General features: G+C 52.2%; 1 protein-coding gene across 4 annotated transcripts in view; it reads right to left on the bottom strand.

Moving 5' to 3' along the window:
- Positions 1–2,354: 2,354 nt before the first annotated feature.
- The window catches only part of DNMT3A (DNA methyltransferase 3 alpha), a 103,517-nt gene continuing 83,875 nt past the window's right edge, over positions 2,355–21,996 (bottom strand). For all 4 annotated transcript variants that reach the window (XM_066626769.1, XM_066626772.1, XM_066626771.1 and 1 more), the window contains 17 exons: positions 17,451–17,663; positions 15,558–15,716; positions 14,726–14,833; positions 13,835–13,991; positions 13,458–13,607; positions 12,960–13,004; positions 12,342–12,421; positions 11,180–11,292; positions 10,553–10,736; positions 10,231–10,315; positions 9,847–9,992; positions 9,657–9,747; positions 8,553–8,701; positions 7,807–7,892; positions 7,136–7,205; positions 6,608–6,726; positions 2,355–6,237 (listed from right to left, as the gene is read on the bottom strand). In XM_066626769.1, coding sequence (XP_066482866.1) covers positions 6,096–6,237; positions 6,608–6,726; positions 7,136–7,205; positions 7,807–7,892; positions 8,553–8,701; positions 9,657–9,747; positions 9,847–9,992; positions 10,231–10,315; positions 10,553–10,736; positions 11,180–11,292; positions 12,342–12,421; positions 12,960–13,004; positions 13,458–13,607; positions 13,835–13,991; positions 14,726–14,833; positions 15,558–15,716; positions 17,451–17,663 — 2,097 coding nt within the window. In that variant the 3' untranslated portion in view covers positions 2,355–6,095. The remainder of the gene's footprint in view (positions 6,238–6,607; positions 6,727–7,135; positions 7,206–7,806; positions 7,893–8,552; positions 8,702–9,656; positions 9,748–9,846; positions 9,993–10,230; positions 10,316–10,552; positions 10,737–11,179; positions 11,293–12,341; positions 12,422–12,959; positions 13,005–13,457; positions 13,608–13,834; positions 13,992–14,725; positions 14,834–15,557; positions 15,717–17,450; positions 17,664–21,996) is intronic.

The raw sequence follows: 21,996 nt of genomic DNA, 5'->3' as shown, positions 1-21,996 counted from the left end.
ATTCAGAGTGTCCTAACCTATGATATCTTGGTGTGGTACAGAAATTGCTCTGCAGGGGACAAAAAAGCTCTGCAGAGAATTATTAAGATCGCACAGCACATCATCAGACTTCATCTACCAGCTTTGGAGGACATCTATACATTTCTCTTCTTTACAAATTGTATAGGATAGTGCATCTTAGGCAGTAGCTTAAATGTATAAAATTTCCATGTAATCCTATGCATATGTACTCAGAAATAAGCCCCATTAAATTCAAGGGGATTGATTCAGAGAACATGTGTACTCTATAGTCTTATCAGCCTTTACTGTGCAATTCTATGCTTGCCTGCTCAGAAGTAAATCCTATTCAACTCAGGGGGACCCTCATATAGTTACTCCCCTGTAAGTGTATATAAGAGTGCAGCCAAGGCTTACCTGGAAGTAGATCTCACTGACCTGAATGGGACTTTCTTCTAAATAAGCACATCTGAGATACCAAGACTGTTATTTGGTTTTTAATTTAGGCTTTGAGGCTTCAGCTACACATTGCTATTGTAAGTGACCTTGAGGCTCTGTTATGGGAAGAAGTGGGGCAGAACATGTCAGATGCAACCATTTGTAAGAGAACCTTAATGGCCCATTGCTTAGGAGGGGGCAATTTGGAATGGAGGTGCTTAATCACTCCCCACTTACCACTCCATTGGCATAATAAGCACCATATTGGCATCAAAGGCAAAGCCAGCTGCCTAAATTAGTTGCTCTGGAATGTGGCAACCTGAGGGCAACCAAGGACCTATTTTAGCCAACTGAGATCTATGTGCAGCAAAACCTGGCACCTTCCCTTCCCCAGATTTTGCTCACACACCTACAATCAGTTACCACATACATCGGTTAAGCCACCATTTAACCACCACCTAAGCAGCATGCTGAAAAGGTGGAGTTAGCTCCCCTCCCTTTTCAATGTGTGTTTCAGGGCTCTAAGCAGTGACTGAATCCACAGAGCTTGGAGGGCTCTTTATGTCATGAAAGCCCTGCTGAGGGGCAGCTAGGAGGGCAATGCTGGTCTCCTGAGAGCTAACCATGAGGAAAGTCTTCTGTAGTGTGGCCCTCAGGCTCTCAAGAGCAGGGCTTTGATGGTAGGCTGTAAGGAAATCATGGCTCCCCACTCTTGAGGGGTGCCATCTGGGAGCAGCCTGTGAAACCAGGCATTCTGGTTTCTGAACTCTTTTTTTTTGATGCTTTAAACCTCTTTCAAAATACATGTTTTAAATGCCCAGAAATGCATTTGATTTTTTTTGTTTCCATTTACACTAAATGCCCGTGGAGCTACTCAGACCCAAACCCTCCCTTTGAGCAGCACAGAGAAGGGAGTGAGAGGGAGGCCTATGAGGGGTGGAGCTCTCCCTGCTGAACACCCAGGCTTTGGACTGCTTCATGTCAGTCAGAGAGCAAGAAAAATACACAGGACGTGCATGAGAATTCAGCCCTCCTAGAGCACTGTTCAAAATCCAAGTGATTGTTCCAAGGCACCAGCCTTGTTATCTTGACATGGGTAGCTGAGGAAGGGACATTCCAGTCCTGATGCTCACCTGAAGCTGGGCTTTTCATGTGTAACATCTGGGTCAGCCTTGAAACATCTGCTATTGAGGCACTCCCATTTCCTTCTCCACCTATCATAAATTCACTGCACCTCGGCAGTGCCCTGAGGGCAGGGAAGGTTTGTCGGACTCTGCAAAGCCAACACCCTGTTTCTGATAGTGGCTCCTGGAGTCCAGGGCTCTGAGGACAAGAATTGCTACCAGCAGAAGTGGAGCGCCAGCCTAGGAATACTTGCTGCTTTGAAGGTGAGGATAGCACCTTGACCCTCAAAAAGCCACATAGACTCAGGCTGGACTTTCCATGGAGCAAAGTTCCGCTGGGAAGGTAACTTCCCTCATCAACCCCCCCCTCCACTATGTCATTTGAAAAAAGCAAGATGCTGCAGCACCTTCCCCTGGGGGTGGATGTGAATTGTTTATTGTGAGCCCTTGGGGTACAGGGACCCATTTACTTTACTTCATAAACACCTTTGAGTGTTTTTGTTGAAAAGCAGGATACAAATTAAACCAGTTTCTCTCTCTCACACACACAGCCACCCAAACATGCAGGGAGTAAGCCACAGTAAGAGTCATTTCCCCACTTTGAATGCTCCATTTTCCTACTAGATGTCAAAGTCTGGAGCTAGTGGGCTCCAGCCTGATGCAACTAGGTCTCCCACAGGTTGCTTCAGCCCAGCAGCTTCCCCAAACACTCAAGAGCCAGAGGGCTACAAAAAGCACATGACGGCAGAGAGAGAGCCTTCTGTTTTCTTCTCTTTTTGCACAAAACAGAACATTTATTCAAGTGTTCTCCAGCACAAGTACATCAGCAAGAGCCTTCTTTATTTGAGTGTTCCGGGCATGAAAGCAAATGCAAAAGATGGGATGGAGGCGGAACGGACAGACTTTCTAACATCTGCTGCACCATTGACCTTTTAATTAGTTTATAAAACAGCTATGTCACGAGCAATACTTACACAGAGATACAACAGCCCGCCTGTGGGGTTGGGGAGCTGGGCTTCCCTTCTCCCCCCCTGGCAGAACAGAACCATACTCTGAAATGTACATTATTTATTTGTCAATAAATATAGAAGCAACTCTAAAAAAAAAAAAAAAGCGGCTGAAAGGATGGGGCATCCCAAAATGATCCTAGAAAAGAAAAGTGGAGGGGGGTGGAAAGAGGATGGAATTGGGGAAGGAGGGAAGAAGGGGGTCTGGGTGGAGCTGCATGGAATGTTGGGTGGGAGGCCGCTGGAGAGCAGGGAACAGGCTGAGCAGTTCCCAGGATCTCGACAGAATTTATTCTTCAGCATGAATACATGATTTCCCACAAACAGTAAAGCGTCTCAGCTACTTCAATGCCTAGGCTAAAACACATGAAATCTTTCCTTTAAGTTTCAAGTACAAAGTTAAAATGCCTTTTTTTAATAATAATATATAAGAGTAAAATAATAGAGCTCTTTTAAACTCCACTACAAGAAAACAAAAACAGTCATTGTCCAGACAGCAGACTTAAGTTAAAGATAGAGATCTGTAATAAAATGGTTTAGCACCTTGGTTGTCACCCTGTCCCTCTGCAGACAGCGAAGGAATTCAGGCAATGGGGGTTGGGATCTGGCTGCAACCTGACAGAGGGCTCTTTCCAGAAAGAGGAGATCCGAGCCGAGTCATTTTCCAAGTCAGTCTCCCCTCCACCTCCCACTCCCTGGGGGAAGCAGGTGAATTCTGTGGCAGACAGCAAGACAGGCCCAAGACCAATTCCTCGGGGAAGCTGGAAGGACAAGACAGACAAGAAGGCTTTCCCGAGGAGTCACATCCACTTTGGGGAGGGGGCCAGGAGGGTCTGCTCTATGGGACTCGCTGAAGTTGGGCTGTTTGCCCAATGTCACACCCGAGGGGAACGGGGGAATCCAGCTATACCACTGCCCACGTGACCCAGGCTTTGGGAACAATGCGGCTGGCCTGCGACTTGGCAAGAAGTCACTGAAAGGAAGGCTCTGGGGAGCTGAGGGGCATCACTGCTGAGACCGCATGCCCCTCTTCCCAGAAAAGGCTTCTTCCAAGCACAGAGGGGAAAGGGCTGGAGCCCAGCCCTTGCCACTTCTCACTGGCCGTGGAGAGGCTGCCTGAAGCCAGCCCCTTGGCTCAGATTGCCCTGGGGGTAAGGTCCCCAAAAGCCAGGTCATTGTTGGGAGTGGTCTCATGTTCCCCATTTAGCACCACTGAGACTAGACTAGAAGAAGCCCAGGAGGGACCTCTTCCCCCACCTGCACCACTGGGGCACGTGGGTCTGGGGTACTGGAAATCCTGCTAAACGCATAATCGGGGAAAATAAGGCTCCCACTGAAGAATTCTGCACAAGACTGACAGGCAACCATTGGACCTCCAAGGTGGGGAGAGGACAAAGGGAGCAGAAGGGAGAGTTCTTGTCATGGAGGTGTGTGGTAGTGGTGGTGGTGTCTCCCCAGGCAGATGACCCCATGGCCTCCATGCAGAGTGCTCCACCACCCTCCCTTCCCCACTGGCCCTGAGCGAGACCCCAGCACCCTTCACAGTTTGAGGGGAAGTGAGAGGAGGCACCTGTCCACCCTCCCTACTCCCTGAAATGTTAGCACCGAGACTGGCAACTGGCCTTCCACATGGGCACCTTCCTTGCCAGCTGCCACTGCTTTGCCCACCTGAGGGGTTGTGCTGGGAGAGTGTGGGGGGAAGGGGAGGCCTGCAGGCATCCCCAGACACTCCCGCCTGCTCCTGAGGGTTGCCTCAGCCTCTTTCCCACTGCCTCCGAGAGCACCATGGGGGCAGGAAGACGGGAGCAGAGGGGAGCTGCTGCCCCCTATGAAGGCAGGCACAAGGGAGCTGCTGAGGCAGGGAGCTGGCTTCTGCGGATCCCCTGCCCATCTCCCCATTAGCACCAAGGGCGTAGGACCCAGCTGGGAGCAGCAGAAGCACCCCAAAGTCCACACATCGAGGAGCACCCGAGCCCAACAGCCATCCCTGACACCTTACAGGCTCTTGGGCAGAGGGTCACTTCTCCCCTTTGCCTGCAGGAGCAAAGCACCACCCAAGGACCAGTCTCCTCAGGCAGGCTTTGCAGGGGAAGCCAATAAGGGTCCAGAGGCACTCCTCCCCTGAGAACTCCCCACATCTATTCTGGGGCCTCTCCACCCCTAATGTTGGGGGGGGGGGACAGCACCGGCAGAGTTTGCTCAAGCAAAACAGGAACTATGGAATTCACATCAGCCACAAATGGGGGTAAGGGGGGCAGCACAAGTGCTGATGCCCAAACACCACATGAGATCATGGAGGAACAGGGTGGGGTGCAACGACAGGGCATATGGAGGGTGGGCTCTTTTCCCTATCAAACTCCCAACCCCCACAACTTTTCTGTAGCTACGTTTGCAATTCAAAGAACAAAAATGGAGAACGGGGCAGAATCAAAGGCCTTACAAAGGACACTGCAGTCTGTGAGTTTGGAGAAGGCCGGAACAAGCCCTGAGCCCGGGGTGCCTATTGCCTCCCAGTCTGCACTTTGGGTGGGTGAGTGGGGGAACCCAGGGAGGACACACTGAAGGCGCCCATTACAGGAAAGCACCAGTTATCTTAGGGCTGCTGTTTGGAGCGCCGCAGGAAGGCTGGCCAGCCCGTGGCTGAAGGGAGGGCCACCTGCCTTGAGGAAAGGAGAGTGTTATTGCATGACACCCGGGGCGGAGACTGGTGCCTCTCTCTGTTGCCCACCAGCCTGCCCTCCATGAGAAGGGGGTGCAAATGCTCCCAAGAGCCCCCCCTTCTGCGGGCTGGCACCTGAAGCTGCCGTCAGCCCCCTCCGCTGTTGTAGAAGCACCATTTTGAAAGTCAGTTGTACAGTAGTAACAGTACCTTTTATATATAGACATTTCTTTCACGTAACTCTCACATATATATATAAACTGTAAACAAGAGGTAAGAGCGGCTGTAGGAGCTGGGCTTTTCAAGGTCTCCCGCATGGTAGGCACCCAAATACTGAAGAAAAGTGTGTGGCCTGGGGGGACTGGCAGGTGGGGGCTAGTAGCCTCCCCCAGGAATGGCGTAGATCAATGCAAGGCAGTCCCCCCGCCACACCCTGCTTTTTGTGCTCCTCAACTGAGCAGGGGCAATGTCGCCCCAAGGCCCGCTCAGCTTTGGGCTGGGCTGGAATTTCCTCTGTTGTGGCAGTGGCGCCAGCGGGCGAGCCCACATCACTGATGGCTCAGCCCAGGAGAGGCAGAAACCAGGCTAACAGACAAACCCATCCAGAAAGAGCAGGAAATTAAAGGGTGACCAACAGAAACTGGGACTGGTCGGTTTGATTGGGGTCGTTCAAATTGGGGCGAGGGCAGGCAAGGATGTGGGTGGCGGGAGCGGCTCATCTGTGGGGGCCGTTCACTCCCTCCCTCCCTCTTGCCCACCAGCCACCTCCTCCGTTCTGGTGCCACTTCTCTTCGGTTCCTGGGGGTGGTTGTGTTTGAGACGACTCCTCCTCCTCCTCCTCCGCTTTGCCAGTTCCGAGGGTGCGCCTCTTTAAACGCAGGCAAAGTACTCCTTCAGCGGGGCGAAGAGGTGGCGGATCACCGGCACACTCCAGGAGCGACCCAGCAGTCTCTGCCTGGCCAGGCGGCTCATGTTGGACACATCTGTGTAGTGGACTGGGAAGCCAAAGACCCTATGGACATTGGAGGAACATTAGGATGTGTGGTGGCAGCAGTCCACAGGCCAAGTGTACAGGCTGGCCGATGGGGAGGCACTCCTATCTATCGAAAGGTGCCACCTTTGGGCTTCACTCTTTTATCTGTGGAAGTGCAGAGCTCCAGCATTTCAGCTGGCCAGGTGCTCTGAGGTGGGCGTGCTGGTCTGAGAGCAGATGGGAGGTGCTCCAGAGCTTCCATTGCCCCCCCTCGACCAGAGGGCTGTTTCAGCATCCTGGGATACAGTCAGGCAATGGAAGAGAAAACGAGGAAGTCCAAAAGAGGGAGGGGCCCTCAGAAACCCCCCCCCCCGGCCTGGCCAGACAACCCCTCCAGCATTGCCCCCACCTTTCCATCTCGGTGCACCACAGGATGTCTTCCTTTTCATTCATGAAAACAGGGAAGTGCTGATCCTTGCCCTGCTTGATGGAATTGGAGCGTGTGGTGATGGTGCGGACTTTGCTGAACTGGAATGGGAAGAGGACCAAAAAGAGGACTGGAGCTGTGAGGAGCTGCCCATGATCCCCCCCCCCCCCCGGGCAAAAAAACTGGTGGCTCCCCTTCCCAACAGGCTGGCTTGTATCATCCCCCCCTTGCTGGGCTACTCAGCTCAGACAACACAGGTGCTCCTAGCTGCTAGAATGGGTGCTCAGACAGTGAGAAGTGAGACACCTGCCACTGCTTTGTGGCCCCCTTCCAACTGGCCCCATGTTGGCAACTTTCAGTCGCGAAAGGCTATGGTATCGCACTCTGAATGGTGGTTCTGGAACAGCGTCTAGTGTGACTGTAAAGGTGCTCAGCCAGTGAGAAATGAGACACCTGCCACTGCTTTGTGGCCCCCCTCCAACTGGCCCCAAAGGCCCATAAATGACTTACCTTGGCTATCCGGCCATGTTCCAGACACTCCTGTAGTTCCAACTTATCATTCACAGTTGAGGCCAGAGGCCTAGAGGGGAAAAAACAAATCAGCTGTTCCTGGAAAGCCCAACACCAGTCTCTCCAATGCACCCTGACAATGGCAAAATAGTGCTCGAAAGAAGTTAGAGCACTGGGGGACACTGCTTTGCTCAAAAAGCTCACTAGGTCACCTCACTGGCCTCTCATGGTATCTGTGAGGACTGAAGTAGGGAATCCCGTACATGCCACCCTGAGCTCCCTGGAAGGAACTACACATGAGTAAGAGCAGCAAACCCTCGTAAGCTCACTCTTTAGGTACAGGAAGAGCTGCTGACTTGCCAGGTTCTTTTGTAGCATTATTATCATGACCGCCTGTGTCTGCCAAATGCACTGAGGTCTTTGGAGCAATCGGGAGAGCCCAGATTTCTGAGAGTTACCTCCTTCTTGGTCTGCAGGAGCAGAGTACTATCAGTGGCACAGACACAGACTCACTGGCTGCCAGCAAGGGACATGCATGTATGTACTGCGCTGCTCTTACTGGTGTGGGTTTTTACTGCATTTATTAACCAAAAGCTGCACTGGGAGAGCAGGATACACATCTCAACAAAAGTAACAGAGGACCATGTGGCTGAGCCAGGCCTTTGACCAACCTGTTCATGCCGGGGAGGTTCCCCCAGAAGTACCGGGCTCTGTGCGCTGCGGAAACCTCTTTGGCATCGATCATCACTGGGTTGGACTGCAGCCAAAGGAGGAAGACAGGAAAGTCACCTGGTGCAGCAGCAAGAGAGGGCCCCATTCTTGCCCTCTCTTCCCCCCTTCCCATTGGTGGCCTGCAGGCCTCCACCACTGCTCAGGAGACTCCCACTGCCACCCATCCCCTGCCCTTGCCACTCATCCATCATGAGTCCTTATAAAACGTGCAGGGTGGGGCACCCGTATGTTCAGTCCCCTTTAATTGGCACTCCTGACCCCCCAACCTGTCCTCAGAGTAAGGATGAGACAAGAATGGGGTAGTGAAGGGCTTCCAGCACTGAGAAATGCCAAAGAATTTTCTGTTTCTGGAGAGTGGATTATTAATGCATAACCCAGCTTCACATTTTGACAAGGATGCTTTCATACTCTGGGTTTCTTTAGAAACAGGGAGATGTGCGAATCAGCCTTAAGCAATTCATCATAGGCAGGCAGACAACATCAGCCTGCAAGAGCCCTCCAGTGGAAGGAGGGACTTCTTGAACCCAGCAGCTGCTGCTGTGGCTCAGATCTCACACATCCAGACTTAGCATCACAATCCCTTGCATTAGCCCCCCACCCCCTCCCCATCCAGCAGCATGCAAGGTTTGCTCTTCCACCCAGAGACATTCTGAGGACTGGCTAGGGGAGAGACCCCCCACCTCACCTCCAGGAAGCGAGAGATGTCTCTTTTGTCACTGACGCCCATGGCCACCACATTCTCAAAGAGCCAGAAGAAGGGCCGGTCGTCTCCCTCCTTGGGCCGAGCCTCATGCAGGAGACGGTAGAACTCAAAGAAGAGCCGCCCTGTACCCTCTGGGTTGGGAAAGCAAAGGCAGCGAGAGGTGTGTGCTTGCAAGTGACCGAGGTACACAGTGGAGGGATCCCAGCTCAGGAAAGACCCCTTCACTGGCATGATACCAGAACACTGCAAGACCCACCAAAAGGGCCTCTGGACATGATGAGTGTGTGATCTCTGGGACACAAGATCTGAAAGGCACCCCCCCCCCAGGTTATACAGAAACAGCTCTGGATGTTGTTTGGTGCCTGCTAATACTCCAAAGCACTTTCATGCATCTTATCTTAAGGCAACCCTAGAGACACTCTAGGTGAGTCAGGGAGCAATCCTAGACACACATTAGCTGCGAATAAGTCCCACTTCATTCAATGGAACTTACTTCTGAATAGACATGTGCAAGATTGTGCTGCGAATCTTACTCTCCACCCACTGCAGATGGGGAAGGACTGACTTGGTCAAGGCTACTAAGAGAGAATTCTGGGCAGAGGCAAGATTCAACCAGGGGAGTCCTGATGCGCAGCTCTGTCTCTGAGCCACAACACAACACTGGCTCTCACTTCATTCACCTCCTCAGCTTGTGAATGTAGCTGGGAATTTCCAAGGCTCCATCCTAAGATTGGTACATTCTTAATGCTGACCAAGTCCACAGATGGGCCCAGTCTTAGCCATGCCCTCCCCCCATGGTGCAATGGTGCTTTCTCGAGCATCTGCCTAGTGGTCACCACAAAGTTATTTGCTTTAACATCCACAATTAACTGGCATTCTGAATAATCCTGCTGATTCTCTAGAAAGGCAATCTCACACCCACAGGGCTAAGGGAAGGCGGGTCTTTTCCCCAACCCTCACAGCATGTTTTTCGATGCCAGGAGGATTCTAACCTGTGAGTGTGACTACTAGTTGCCCAGATGAATTCAACAACTTTAACAGAGTATGGACTTCATGGGTTCCAGCAGGGGTGGAATTGGCACCTACCATAAAGGCCCTTTCTGGCAGGATTGACAATGGAGAGATCGTTGCAGGGGCTCCCTCCAATCACCAGGTCAAAGGGACCCCACTCCTGTATCTGTAACAGGGAGATGCAATAGTCAGCTGTGAGAGGCAAGAATGGTTGGGGGCTGGGCAGACCCATAGGAGGAAGAGCCCCCTCCAGCACTCCACGTACGTGTTTCTGGGTGACATTGCGGACGTCCCCAACATACATGATCTTGCCCTGGTGGCGAACCATTCCAACCGTGATAGAGTCTTCACACACTTCTGATGCAATATACCGGTCTACCTGGATGCCCAAGTCCTTCAGCACCAACAGGCCTGATAGCAAGAAGAGAGAGGATCACTATCACCACCAGGTTGACAACTGCACACCACCCTCGTTTTGACAAAAGGAGATTGTGCCACATGCCAACAGGCAAGTCGCATTAGGCCCACCATGGCTGCTAAGTCACCTCTTGTCCACCCTTCTCTGCTGTTCTACAGCCTTCAGGAACTCCCTGTGCCCCAGTCCAGCTGCCAAACTTCTTGATGACTGGACAGAGAGGATGAGGCTCACCTGTGGCAATGCCATCAAATAGCGAGAGCACCCGGATGGGTTTCCTCTTTTCAGCAGGTACTGGAGGGTAAACCTTTGGTGGGTCCTGGCAAAACACATGGCAGTATGAGGCGGGCACAGTTCAGGCAGGGCCCAAGAACTGTGAAGAAAGGAACCCAAAGACTCCCAGAGCTCCTCTCAGGAGGGTGCCCACAGCAGGCTCCCACTGCAATGCCACTGAACGAGTGGGTGGAGGCAGATTTCCTGGCAGGCCTCCTGAACCTTCCTGATGGCAGAATATCTGGAACCCCAACACTATTCTCCTAGCCCACGTTGAACTCACAAACTCTTGGTCGTGATTGTTGGCAAAAAACATCTGGAGGCGTGAGGGCCAGTCTTCCCGCCTTCGGAGCAGGCCATAGATTCCCTTGTGGCCACACATGTAGCAGTTCCAAGGGTCCTCCTTGATGGCTGCTTGAGCAGCACCTGGGCCCACAAGCAAGTCCACACACTCTACGCAGAAGCACCTGCAGAGCCAACCAAGCAGTCAGCTTTAGCAGTTGAACCAACCAACCACCCAGAAAACTGTGACTAGCTCTGCTGGTGACAGAACCCCCCTGGCACAGATGTGCTGGGAGCCCCCAAGCAAGTCCTTCCAGCTCAAGCTGCTTCAGGGGGCACTAATGAGCCAAGATGTCCCTCTTGCCATCAGCAGAATGGACTTCTCTTTCCCTCTCAAGTACCAGAGTGGCTTCCCCTCGGAACAGCAGCTTGCCCAGAAGGCAGCCCCAGCCTCCACCTGCTGGCCCACCAAGCACAAAGCACGCCTCCTCTGTGATGAGCAGTGTGCTCAGTCATCTTTTTCGAGGGCAAGAGAGCCAGGAGGAGCCTTCAGAGGAGTGACTCTGCCTTAGAAAGAGCTACTAGTGTTGGACAGACCGGGGGGGGGGGATGGGACCCCTAGGCTCACCTGCAACAGTTGTTGTTCCCACACATGAGGACTTCACGGCCACCACAGCAGATGGTACAGTAGGACTGGTAGCCGTCGTCATCGTACTGGTAGGCGCATTCCAGAAAGCAGTTCTGGGGGGACAGGCCTGTGAGGGAACTTCCTGGCAAGCCCAGCCAGGGTGATGGGCGTGTGATCCCTCCCCCGCCATCCATGCAGAAGTTACATTTGGAAACTGCATCATAATCTTCACTGTCCACATTATTCTCACCATACAAAAGGCGAGTGCCTGACTTCCCCAAGTCCACAGTGGACTCCAACTCTTTTAGGGCCAAACACAGGTCCAAAAAGTTAGCCATTCAGTGTCCCTTTCCTGATCCCTCAGTCTCTCCCTCTCAGGTCCAAAGATTACATCCTCTTTGGATAAGGGGACTTTCCCGTTCGTTTCTGCACAATAAATATATTGTCTGAATAAGCCTCTTAGATAGCGAAAACCACTAAAAGGAATTAGATATGGCCTTGCTGTTAACCTGGACCACATCAGAGTGCTTTTGACAATACAATTCAGACAGGAACGTTGCCTTGCAGAGAGCAGTCACCCCAGCACACAAGAGGAGAATCAAGCCTCAGTCTTTCCTGGAAATGGGCACACTCTTCCAAGTCCTACAAAAGGGGCCAAAGCAACCTCCATCCACTTCCACCCAAACGGGCACAACCAGGATTACTCCAGGACCACCTGCCACAGCAACCCCTTCACAACACAGCCCTCTCAGCTCTCCACAGCAAGCAGCAGGCCTAGCTGGCTCTCCACTAGCCAATGACGAAAGTCCCCTGGTGCAGAAGCAGCTCACTGAGGAACCAGGTCCCAAAACATTTCCCAATTGGATTGATGGGTGTTTTTCTCAAAGGAGACAGTTCTCCAAGAGGCCAACCCAGAGAAAGCTGCAGCCTCCAAGTCCAGCTCCCAAATAACTGCGGCGTGATTTTCCTCGACATCTGGATGGTGAGACCAGAGGCCCCATCTTTCCATAGATCCCTTCACTGCACTGCTTGGCACTGCCTTCTCATCCTTTTGCTGATGCTTGCTGCCAGCCAGGCCTTTGCCTCCTCCCACCCTGCCCAGCTTCTCACTTCCCTGCCCTGCTGCTCTCTCTCCCTGCCCCCGGGTGTTTTTGCCTCCTACCTTGCAGTTTTGGCACATTCCTCCAATGAAGAGAGGGTGCTCCAAGGTGACGTTGAGGCTTCCACAGGAGATGCAGATATCTGGAGTGTGGACAATGGGATAAGGAAAGAAAGGGGAGTCTTACACTGGGGAGTGGGAGAGAGGGATGCTGCTCTTTCTGCTCCATCTTACAATCAGTGCCCCCCCTCCCCGTGGCCTGATCCAGCAGGGCTCTTCTGATGTTCTGATGACTGCTCGAAGGCGGAAGTTGGAGGGGCTGGCCTCAAGAACATGTACACAGTATGTGCACGTATGTGTCTCTATGGAGCTGCCTTAGCCTCAGTCAGACCATTTTGGGTCCAGCTAAATTAAAGACCTTCCCCAGCAACAACACTGGTTGAAGTGAGATCTGCAACAAGGAAAAATGCACATACTGTCCTTCTCATTTGCACAGAGCTGCTTCCTGTATCCAGCACTCTAGGGGCCCCCATTTCATTTGTTCCCTGCAGAGGAGCTGAACATGGATACTACGTGATTTTGGAGGCAAGCACCTGGTGCTTGTGGGGAAGGAGCCCTGCACCCAGTTTTATGCAGAAGGCACACTTCTTTCAGTCAACAACTATGCTTGCTCACACTCACCTTCAATGTTCCTGCATTTCTGTCGAACCTCATAAACAAGACGCTCTGGGAAGGAGAAAGGACATTAAGGACAAGCACAAGCAAAGGAGCAAGGTGACCCATCCCGGGAGGTGGGACAAGCAATCCAAAGGGCGGGGGGGGGGAGGGCTGGAAATCCAGTCTTTGGGCTGAGCCACAGCCAGGGTGAGCAACCCCCTGGGCTCAATATAAGGACCCTTCTGTGAGCTGAGGTCAGAGTCAGCCCTACCCCCAATGCCTGGTGGAGCACAGGGAAGAAGCTGTTTTCCAGTGATGGCGGGAATGGCGGGATTCCCATCCGAGACCTCCAAAGGAGCCAGGAGGGCCAATGGGAGCTGAGGGCAGGGGGGCAAGGAGCACACGCTGAGTGGGTGACAGGAGGCTGGGGTCCTCTGCACCTCCTGCCCTCAGAGGTGGTTTGGCAGGGAAAAAGCAAGTGGGAATAAGAAGGGGACGAGCGGCTCCCTGATTCATATTTACCTCGGGTGCGCTCATCTATGATCTCCTTGACCTTGGGCTTCTCAGCAGTGCTTTTCCTTGGCTTTTTAGCTGGTGGAGGAGGGGCGTAGGCAGCAGCTTCTGGCTCTACCCACATCTCTGTGTAAACTTCCTTGTAGGGGTTGCGTTCCTCTGGAGGGGCAGGAAGAGGTACGTGGGTATAGGAGCAAGGAGCTGCATCTTGGGGCTGGCCAAGCTCTGGCCCTTTGCTCCAGAGGTCCTTCTTTGTCTCATCTGCCCATGAGGTGTGCTGAGCAGCAGAGGCATAGCTGCCTGACTGAGCCCTCTGCCCCAGGTGCCTCAGGCGCAAGAAACCAGTGAGGTCCAGAGCTGCACTGGGAGAGTCCCCGCTTCATTACCTTCAGGTGGCTCCAGGCCCTTAGGCCCAGAAGGCTGGAACCCACCCAGGGCCCACTCAATCATCTGCTTGTTCTGGATCTCCACCACTTTGGAGGTGTCAGTTTCGTCATTCTCTGGACAGGAGGGGAAGATCTTGCCTGCTCTGCTACTGGCCACCTGTGGGGAGAGATGAACAGCTGCCTTAGGAAGGCCACTAGCCAAAGGGACCTTCATTGTTCCCTTGAAGGTAAGAAAGTGGGTGCTTTCCCCTCAGAGCAGAATTTCAGTTTTCTTTCCCTTTCACACTGGGAAGGAGGAAAAGAACATTATCAAGACTGGAAGGGATTCCCATCCCTCCAGGACTGTGCGATGGTACTGCCCTTAAGCTCAGACACAGCGTAACTTTGCCAGCAAGGAGGGTCTCTCCTCCCTGCTGTGTGATGGAGCAACCTTGTTCTTGACTGAAGAGAGTGGGCACAGGGGCAGTAGTAGACCTCCCCAGCCCTATTCCTCAGGGCAAAGGTTCGTGATGGCACCTGCCAGTTGGATGCCACCCACCCACTTACCTGGAGCACACCTGAAGCTTACCTGAAGATTCCCTGACATTTTAAACTATGCTTTCAGCAAACCGGAAGCACAGTTTCCAACCGCATCAGGAGCCTCAGAGAACCTTCCACACGGTCCTAGAGGTACAAGAGGCTCCGTGCCCCTTTTAGTTAATGGCAGGCCTGCCACTGAAAGGGGTGGGTGGGTCCCTCTCTGGGAATCAACAAATCTGGGACAGAGGGGGTGCCCCTGGATGTGAAAGGCAGCCTCACATTCTCCCCCTCTGACTGACTTCCACGCAAAGGAGGGTTAGGTAGGCCCGCCAGCCAAGCAGGTGGGAGCCACCAATGCCAGGCAGTGCTTACCTGCAACACCTCATAGATGGCCTTCCGGTACATGGGCTGCTTATTGTATGTAGCCTGGTGGAAAGCACTGGAGAAGGAGCTGAGCGGGAGCAACTTTTCCACACAGACCTGCCAGTAACAGGGAACAGTGTGATACAGAGTTTCAGACCTCAAACATCAGGGCAATTTGAGGGCCTTAGTGTAATTTCCATGGTGGCCACAATCTCAGATCTGTGCATGTGGACAACCTCTCCACACCCCCACACCCCCCAACCCAACCAGATACAAAGCTTTTCCATACCCAAAATGCAGTGAAAGGCTGCTGATAGACACCTGTCAGTTGTCAACAAGTCAGCTCATGGGCTCAGGACAAAACTTCATCAAACAAAGGAAAGGCCACAAAGGCCACATTTCTGCCACATGAAGACAGTAAATCTCAAGCATGGCATAAGTGACAGGGCCCTTTCTATGGTGACACCAAGATACTGGAACAGGCTGCTGTGGGGAACCTGCCTAGCTTCAGCACTGCTCACCATCTGGATGCCAGGATTCAGCCCGCCTCCTTTTCCAACAGGGCAGGACTGCAGCTGTTTTAACCCAGAGTTTTAAAGGTGCTTTAGTCTAATTCTTTTTCGTTGGTTAATTTCTGAATGTGTTGCGCAATATTGAGTCATCTCACCAAGAAAGCAGGACAGAAATGTTGGAAATAGATAACTAGGACACTGCAAGTTTGCTCACACTACTGGGCAAAGAATCCTGGTTTTGTGCTTAGGGAGCTGAAGGATGGGTGGGTCCCTGCCAATCTGCCACCCCCTCAGAACCACTCCTCTCTGGGCCCAGCTCAGCGACTTACCACAGAGAACTTCCCATCACCAAACCACATAACCCAGCGGGTGCTCTCCGCAGCCCGGCTCCTGCCAGTCATCCACCAGGACACAATGCGACCTGGCCACCAGGAGAATCCACGCAGCTTGCCCCAGACCAGCTCCCCGATACCAAAGCCCCGGCCATCCTGTGGTTGGGAAAAAAACAGACAAAGGGGAGAATTACAGGCTGGCCTCATGTCTTGGAGGGCGCCTCGCACAGCTGCACAGAAGAGAGAATTCTGAGAAGTGCAGAGGTGTTGGCTGAGCAATCGTTCAATGACAGGACCACTGTGTCCTGAACAACTGTGCCCCAGTCAAATGCATTCTGGTATTGGAAATATGCATCAATTCTGTTTGTGCCCCGGACATTTGTGCCCCAATATACCAGCGGTTTTCAAACCCTCATGGAGTTTGAAAACCGCTGTAAGTACTTGTGGGGGTGGGGGGAAGGCAGCGGGGAAGGGGAGAAGGCAGCGGCGCAATCTTGGGGATTACGCCACTGCTTCCTCCCTGCCTCCTGGCTGCCCCCGCCCCTTAAGGGGGCAGAGGCCACGGCCCACAGGCTGGGGTGTTGCAACACCTCAGTTTGAAAAACCCTACAATATACAGTTATGCATTGCATAATTACAGGGATACGTTCTCAGAAACCTGCCATTATGTGATGTTGTCGTTATGAGAACCTAATTCCTTACCTTTGGGCTGGTGGTGCCGGAATGTCTCACTGGGAGGCCCTGAAAGTCTTTTCCAGATTGCACCAGGCCTGCAACCCACTCTGTTGGCCTCTGCGGTCCTCATAATGGCCCACGGAAACATCCAGAAGCTACTGCCGGTTTTCAAAAGCAAACAGAAGTTGCTTCCGAAAACTGGAAGTAGCTTCTGGAGGCTTTTCTGGGCCTTTGAGGCCCGTGGAGGCAAATAAAGTGGGCTGTGGGCCCAATACAACCTGGGCCTTCGGGGCTTCTCAGCGAGGCATTTCGGCACAATCAACATAAAGGTAAGGAGGTTTTTTTTTACTGTACAGCAATCCAGTGACGGATCGTCATATATGAGTTCGTTGTTTATTGGAACATTGCTAAGCGACACACACCTGTATGTATATTTATGAACTTTTTATTTTTTTAAAAGGATGGGATAAGATGGGATGGGATAAGAGGCTGAGGATATACAACATGGGGTTAGTTGCCCAGTTATAGTGGAATGCAGATGTAAAGGAAGGTCCAGGGACACCAATGACCAGGATGCCTTTGACCAGGACACAAACACCCCAGGACCCCGCCAGATCCCCATGCTATCTATCAGAGTCAAATTGCTGAACCTCATTTTCAACCCCTCTGCCCCCCCCCAGACCAAGAGCTGCATTTCTTCTCACCTCCCCTTCCTGCTTCTCCCTCTACCCTGCATGCACCCCTCTTCTGTTGCATCCCCTTCATCTCCTTCTCATGCTGCTCCCCCAGCCAGAGCCTCTTGTCACAGTGCCCCTGTTCAGCAAAGTCTTTTCTCCCTGACTTCTGTGCCCCCTTGCTAGGCATTTGTCCAAACCAGACCTCTCCTCAGTCTCATCTTTCTAATGCAGAGGGTACCTCCTCAGGTGGGAAAGTGCTCTATGCATGCAGTACCTGGCATACAGCTGGCACTATGTGAAGGAAAAGCAGCAACGGAGAAAGTGTACTTGCAAAACTTCTCCCTTCTGAACCACTGGAGTCCTGACGAGGGACAGAATCAAGCAAGGGAGCAGGAGAGGTGGGAACACATCGGGAGCTGAGGGTGGAGAAGCAGCTGCCTTGTGGAGTGTGTAAACTCTAGCCTGGGAGCTGGAGCCTCTCTCTGCACGGGGCTGGGGTGGGGGCACCAGACACAGGGGAGAGAAGAGCACTGCTCACCTCGTATTCTGGCTCGTCGTCAGCTGACTTGGACATGCTCTTGTCCACAGCGTCAGGCCCCACAGGCTCCGGTGTGGTGGCCACATTGGGAGAGGCAGGGTCAGTGGGCTGCTGCGAGGCTGGGGGACTGGCCTCCTCCTCCTTCTGGGGCTCGCTCCGTGGCGTTTCCTCCACCGCATTCATCCCAGCAATGACCTTAGCTTTCTTCTCAGCCTGCAGAGACAGCCAGCAGGGGTGAGGTGGCAGAGGAGGAAAGATCCAAAGATGCTCTCAAAGGCTGCACTTCTAAGTCTACTTACCTGGAAGTAAGCCTCACTGAAAGTAAATGGGCTTACGTCTGAGTAAATATGGTTAGGATTGCTCAGTAAACGCAGCACACAGTCCGGTCAGCCCTCCTGATCTGTCTCAGGGCAGGGAAGGTTTCTGCTTGAGAGCACACCTGGATTCGTCTAACAAGCTGCCCCTGGGAGAAAAGGGCAATTTTGCAGCTCTCGGACGCCTGGGCATCAGCCACCCACATGGACCCCACAATTTCTGCCACACACAACAAGCTTCAGCACAGCTTTTCAGAGTAATTTTATCCACCACAGCCCTTGGAAAAGGGCAGGACACAAAACCTTCCTCTTACTGTTTCCAACTCGTGCAGCATTTTTCATTTGCAAGGCTCTTTTTGATCTCTGTCACACTTGCCTTTACAACCTGTGAGAGAAGCTGCTGGTATTTCAATGTTACAGAGGGGGGGACTGAGGCCAAGAGAGCTAACTTGCCCAAATCACACTATGAGCCCTTATAATAGCCAAAGAGATGGGATCCATACTTGGGACTCACAGCTTGACACTTAATTCTTGATCCCACTTACATGCAATTGGTGGGCTACGGTAAGAACATAAGATGGCCTGATCGCACCACAGGCCTATCCAGTACCCTCTTTCTCTCAGTAGCCAACCAATCACCTTTGGTTGCACCAGTTTCAAAGAGGAGAGACAGAGGAAGAAAACAAGCAGGATGGGGAGGGGGGGAAGATGGGCAGACATGACAACAAATGAAGGGTGCCCCCATGCTGCAGATTAGAGTTCAAGCTGGACCCAAGGTTTAGAAAGGCTGAAGACTCCAGCTAATAGGCCACAACGCCCTTGCACAGTGTAACAGAATATAGCATCAGTATAAAAAGCAAGCGGGAATGAGGACGTCTCTTCACATTCTCTGGGAGGAAGCAGGGTCTGTCACTCACCCCTGGAAGGGCCAACGCATCCAGCTGAGGGAGTGGTGGCAGAACAGACAGAGGGCATTCAGGAGCCTATACAAACAGCCCATATTCCAGCAGAAAGATGCTGGGGGGGGGGGGGAGAGCATGGGATCCTGGATGTTGGCAACCATGCAATACCAGTTTCCATTAAACACTTAGAAATTTGAAGTTTATGTGCCCCCCAGCTCCATGCAAACATGAATCATTTATTCCAGTTCCACAACTGGATTCTGGATGCAGAACCTGCAGCTGCTTTTTATTCTCCTTTCTAAGTAGGGAAAGCAGGAAGGCAACATTCCTGAAGCGTCAGGACCCACGTGCTCACCAGTACTCCTAAAGGGGGCAAAGAAAGGAACATCTCTCTTAACATTCTGCCCTGCCCCTCTTCACAGGTCAGATTACCTCTGAAGCAAATGAGCGAGGAGGGCATTCAGGAAGTCACCCAAAGGGACTGCCAAGGTGGGACTGGCTAAGGACTCTGGGCACACCCCAGCAGCCAGCCAGGTCTCAGAATTCCTTTGCCAGGGAGGTTCTGTCTCACTTCATCACTACTCGGAGGAGGGGTGGTTGAACAACCAGACTGATCTGCTCTGGCAACAACCAGAAAGCTACTGCCACTCAAAGGTGGCTAACAAATCTGGAAAAGATCCTGACATGGAACTAAATCAAAGGGTAGTGACCTCACCACAGGGGTACGGCTGCACAAGGCTGCAAGCACAAGGCTGCAAGGTGACCCTGCATATCCCACCAGCAGCTCTCACACATGTTCCCACTGGAGAAACCCAGAACTGAAGCCACAATGAGCCCCTCCCAAACCCTCACCCGCCCATACCGTCCTTCTGAACAAAAGTCTCCCACATCCTCCACCCAGCTGGGGCCACTGTCCTGCTCTCCAGCTCCATCAAAGACATTCGCCCACTACGTGTTCAAGGTTTTGTATGCACAAGTCTTCCTGTCCAGGAAGTTGTGAGAGCTGCTTCTGCTCTTGCTCAATCCAATGCTCTCTCTCTCTCTCTCTCTCTCTCACACACACACACACACACACACAAAGTGCCCCTCTCTCCATTCTGTGCATACAAAGCACAGCTGCTTCTGTGCACATTCAGTGCAATTTTTAAAAATAAAAAATTTACCTGGTCCAAAGAGCAACTTCTCCCCCACTGGTCCCAGAAGGAAGTGCCTCTCTAAGGGGACCAGGCAAAAAAACGGCACTGGGCTGTCACAGGACATTCACAAAATGGCACCATGCAGCAGGTGGGGCCAGAGACTCAATACAGACTTTGCTTGTTCTCCAGCCGCAAGGCTCTCTACAAATAAACCTGGGGAGGATCTGCTTGGGAGCCACTGAGATGCAGCTGTTCTTGGCTGCATCATCTTCACAGCATAAGGAAGACAAAAAGCTTTACAGGCCCTTCACAGCTTGAGCCTCTGGCCTTCACAGCTAAGGCTGAAGAAGGGTTGCTGGACACTGTCCTACAAGGTGTGTTTGGAAACTGGGTCCAGGCTGCAGGCACTCACTTCAAGGAGGGGCCCCACACCACTACCAGGCCAGTAAGGTTCTGCAGCTGCCCCCCCCCCCCCGTGTCTCATAGTGGCTGCTCATACCACCGTGCACACCCCACAGGAAGCCTCTGGAGACTCCAGGCTTTTGCTGAAGGACTGACAGTAAACCACTGTTAGTTCATGGAGTTGCCCACCAATTCAACTTTCCAGATCTTTCCATAAATATGCCTCTCACAACCCACCTCTGTCCATATACAATTCTGAAAGAAGCACATCCTAATACAGAAACAGGTCTACACAGACATCTCTGAAGAAGGCCCTTCCCTCACTAACATGCAGCTCATTTTCAATTCTTGAAACCCTAATAAGGAAGCCAGCCCTATTGTAGTCCTATTGCCAGCCCCACTGAACTGGGCAGGTATAGTTATATGGCACCACCAACTTGCACCTTTCCTAATTTGCCAGCGTTGGGTACCAGTCTGTGGCCAGGTGAAAATCAAAATGCTGGTTAGTGTCTGTATAGGCCCACATGGCACTGGAGGCCAGCTTCCCTCATATTCACTTCTCAGCCCCTGCAGGTTGGGGAAGGCTATACTGCACCTCCCACTACCCTCTGGGGCTTGGCTATGGGTGATGCATGATAGGGCCTTCTCAGCAAGGTCCTTACGAACTCTGTGGAACTGAATGTGTGTCTGTCCCACTTCTTGCCAGCAGCTAAAGAGCAACATTTCTGGAAGGCCTTAAATTTTTCCAGTCACTGAGCATCATGCCTTCTTGCAGTTCTGCCTCTTGTTCTGCTGTTGTTGCACATTATACCCAGTAAGCAGCCTTAAAGAATTACTGACTACTATAGTTGGAAGGGACTTAGACCTTGGAGGTCATCTAGTCCAACCTCCTGGTCAACACATGTGACTACAGCATCCCTTACAGGTGACCATCCAGCCTCTGCTTGAAAACCTCCAATGAGGGAGCCCACAACGGCATAAGGCAGGTTTTTCAGTGTAAATCTTAAATCTAAATAAATCCTAAATCCCCCTTCCTAAATCTACTTCCCTGAGGCTTCAATCCATTATTCTAGTCCTGCCCTTGGGAACCACAGCAAGCAAGCCCTCCCCTCCTTGTGTTCAACAGCCCTTCAGACCATGGCCTCTGAGAGGAATTTTATCAGGGGGTACAAAGTTTCTTTTGGGCCCCTTCCCAAAGGGGAGGTGGCAATGGGAGCAGGCAGAAGAGGGGGCGAAATAGGCCAGGGAGAGGGTGCTGACAGCCAGAATAATCTTTGGAGCCCAGGTCTATCAGGCTTCTTGATGTGGAGCCCAGGTCTACCTAATCATGAGGCTTTGGCAGCTAGATAAGGTAATATGGAAACCCAAAGTCTCTCTAAAATCTTTGGAATAAAGAAAATACATTGCAGAAAATTAGAATCTTCATGGTTAGGTTTGCACTAGAATGGACAGTGTGCTGTGTGCACCAAAATGAACTTCTGCAGTAGCTGTAGTTCTGCAACTGTGTCCCTGAACCACTATACACTCCTTCACGGTTATGGGATCCACCAGCCAAAAAGTTACTGTAACAGGCCAGTTTCCTCCCAGATTTGACATTGTGTTAGGGAGGTTCATGGATGCATTCCTGGGCCTGGTGCGCATGGCTTGCAGCAGCAGTTGCCACTTCATGCCTGTGGTTGTGCCCCCAGCATCCTGCGCAGACAGTGAGTTTTGGTGAGATTGGAAAGTAAGATCCCAGGAACCTTCTGGGCCCGCCCTTTGGTTCCTGGGCCCCCTTTCTGACCCTGGGCCC

Source organism: Tiliqua scincoides, chromosome 1 (genome assembly GCF_035046505.1).
Source record: "Tiliqua scincoides isolate rTilSci1 chromosome 1, rTilSci1.hap2, whole genome shotgun sequence".
Taxonomy (NCBI): Eukaryota; Metazoa; Chordata; class Lepidosauria; order Squamata; family Scincidae; genus Tiliqua; species Tiliqua scincoides.
This window is presented reverse-complemented; position numbering and strand designations above follow the sequence as displayed.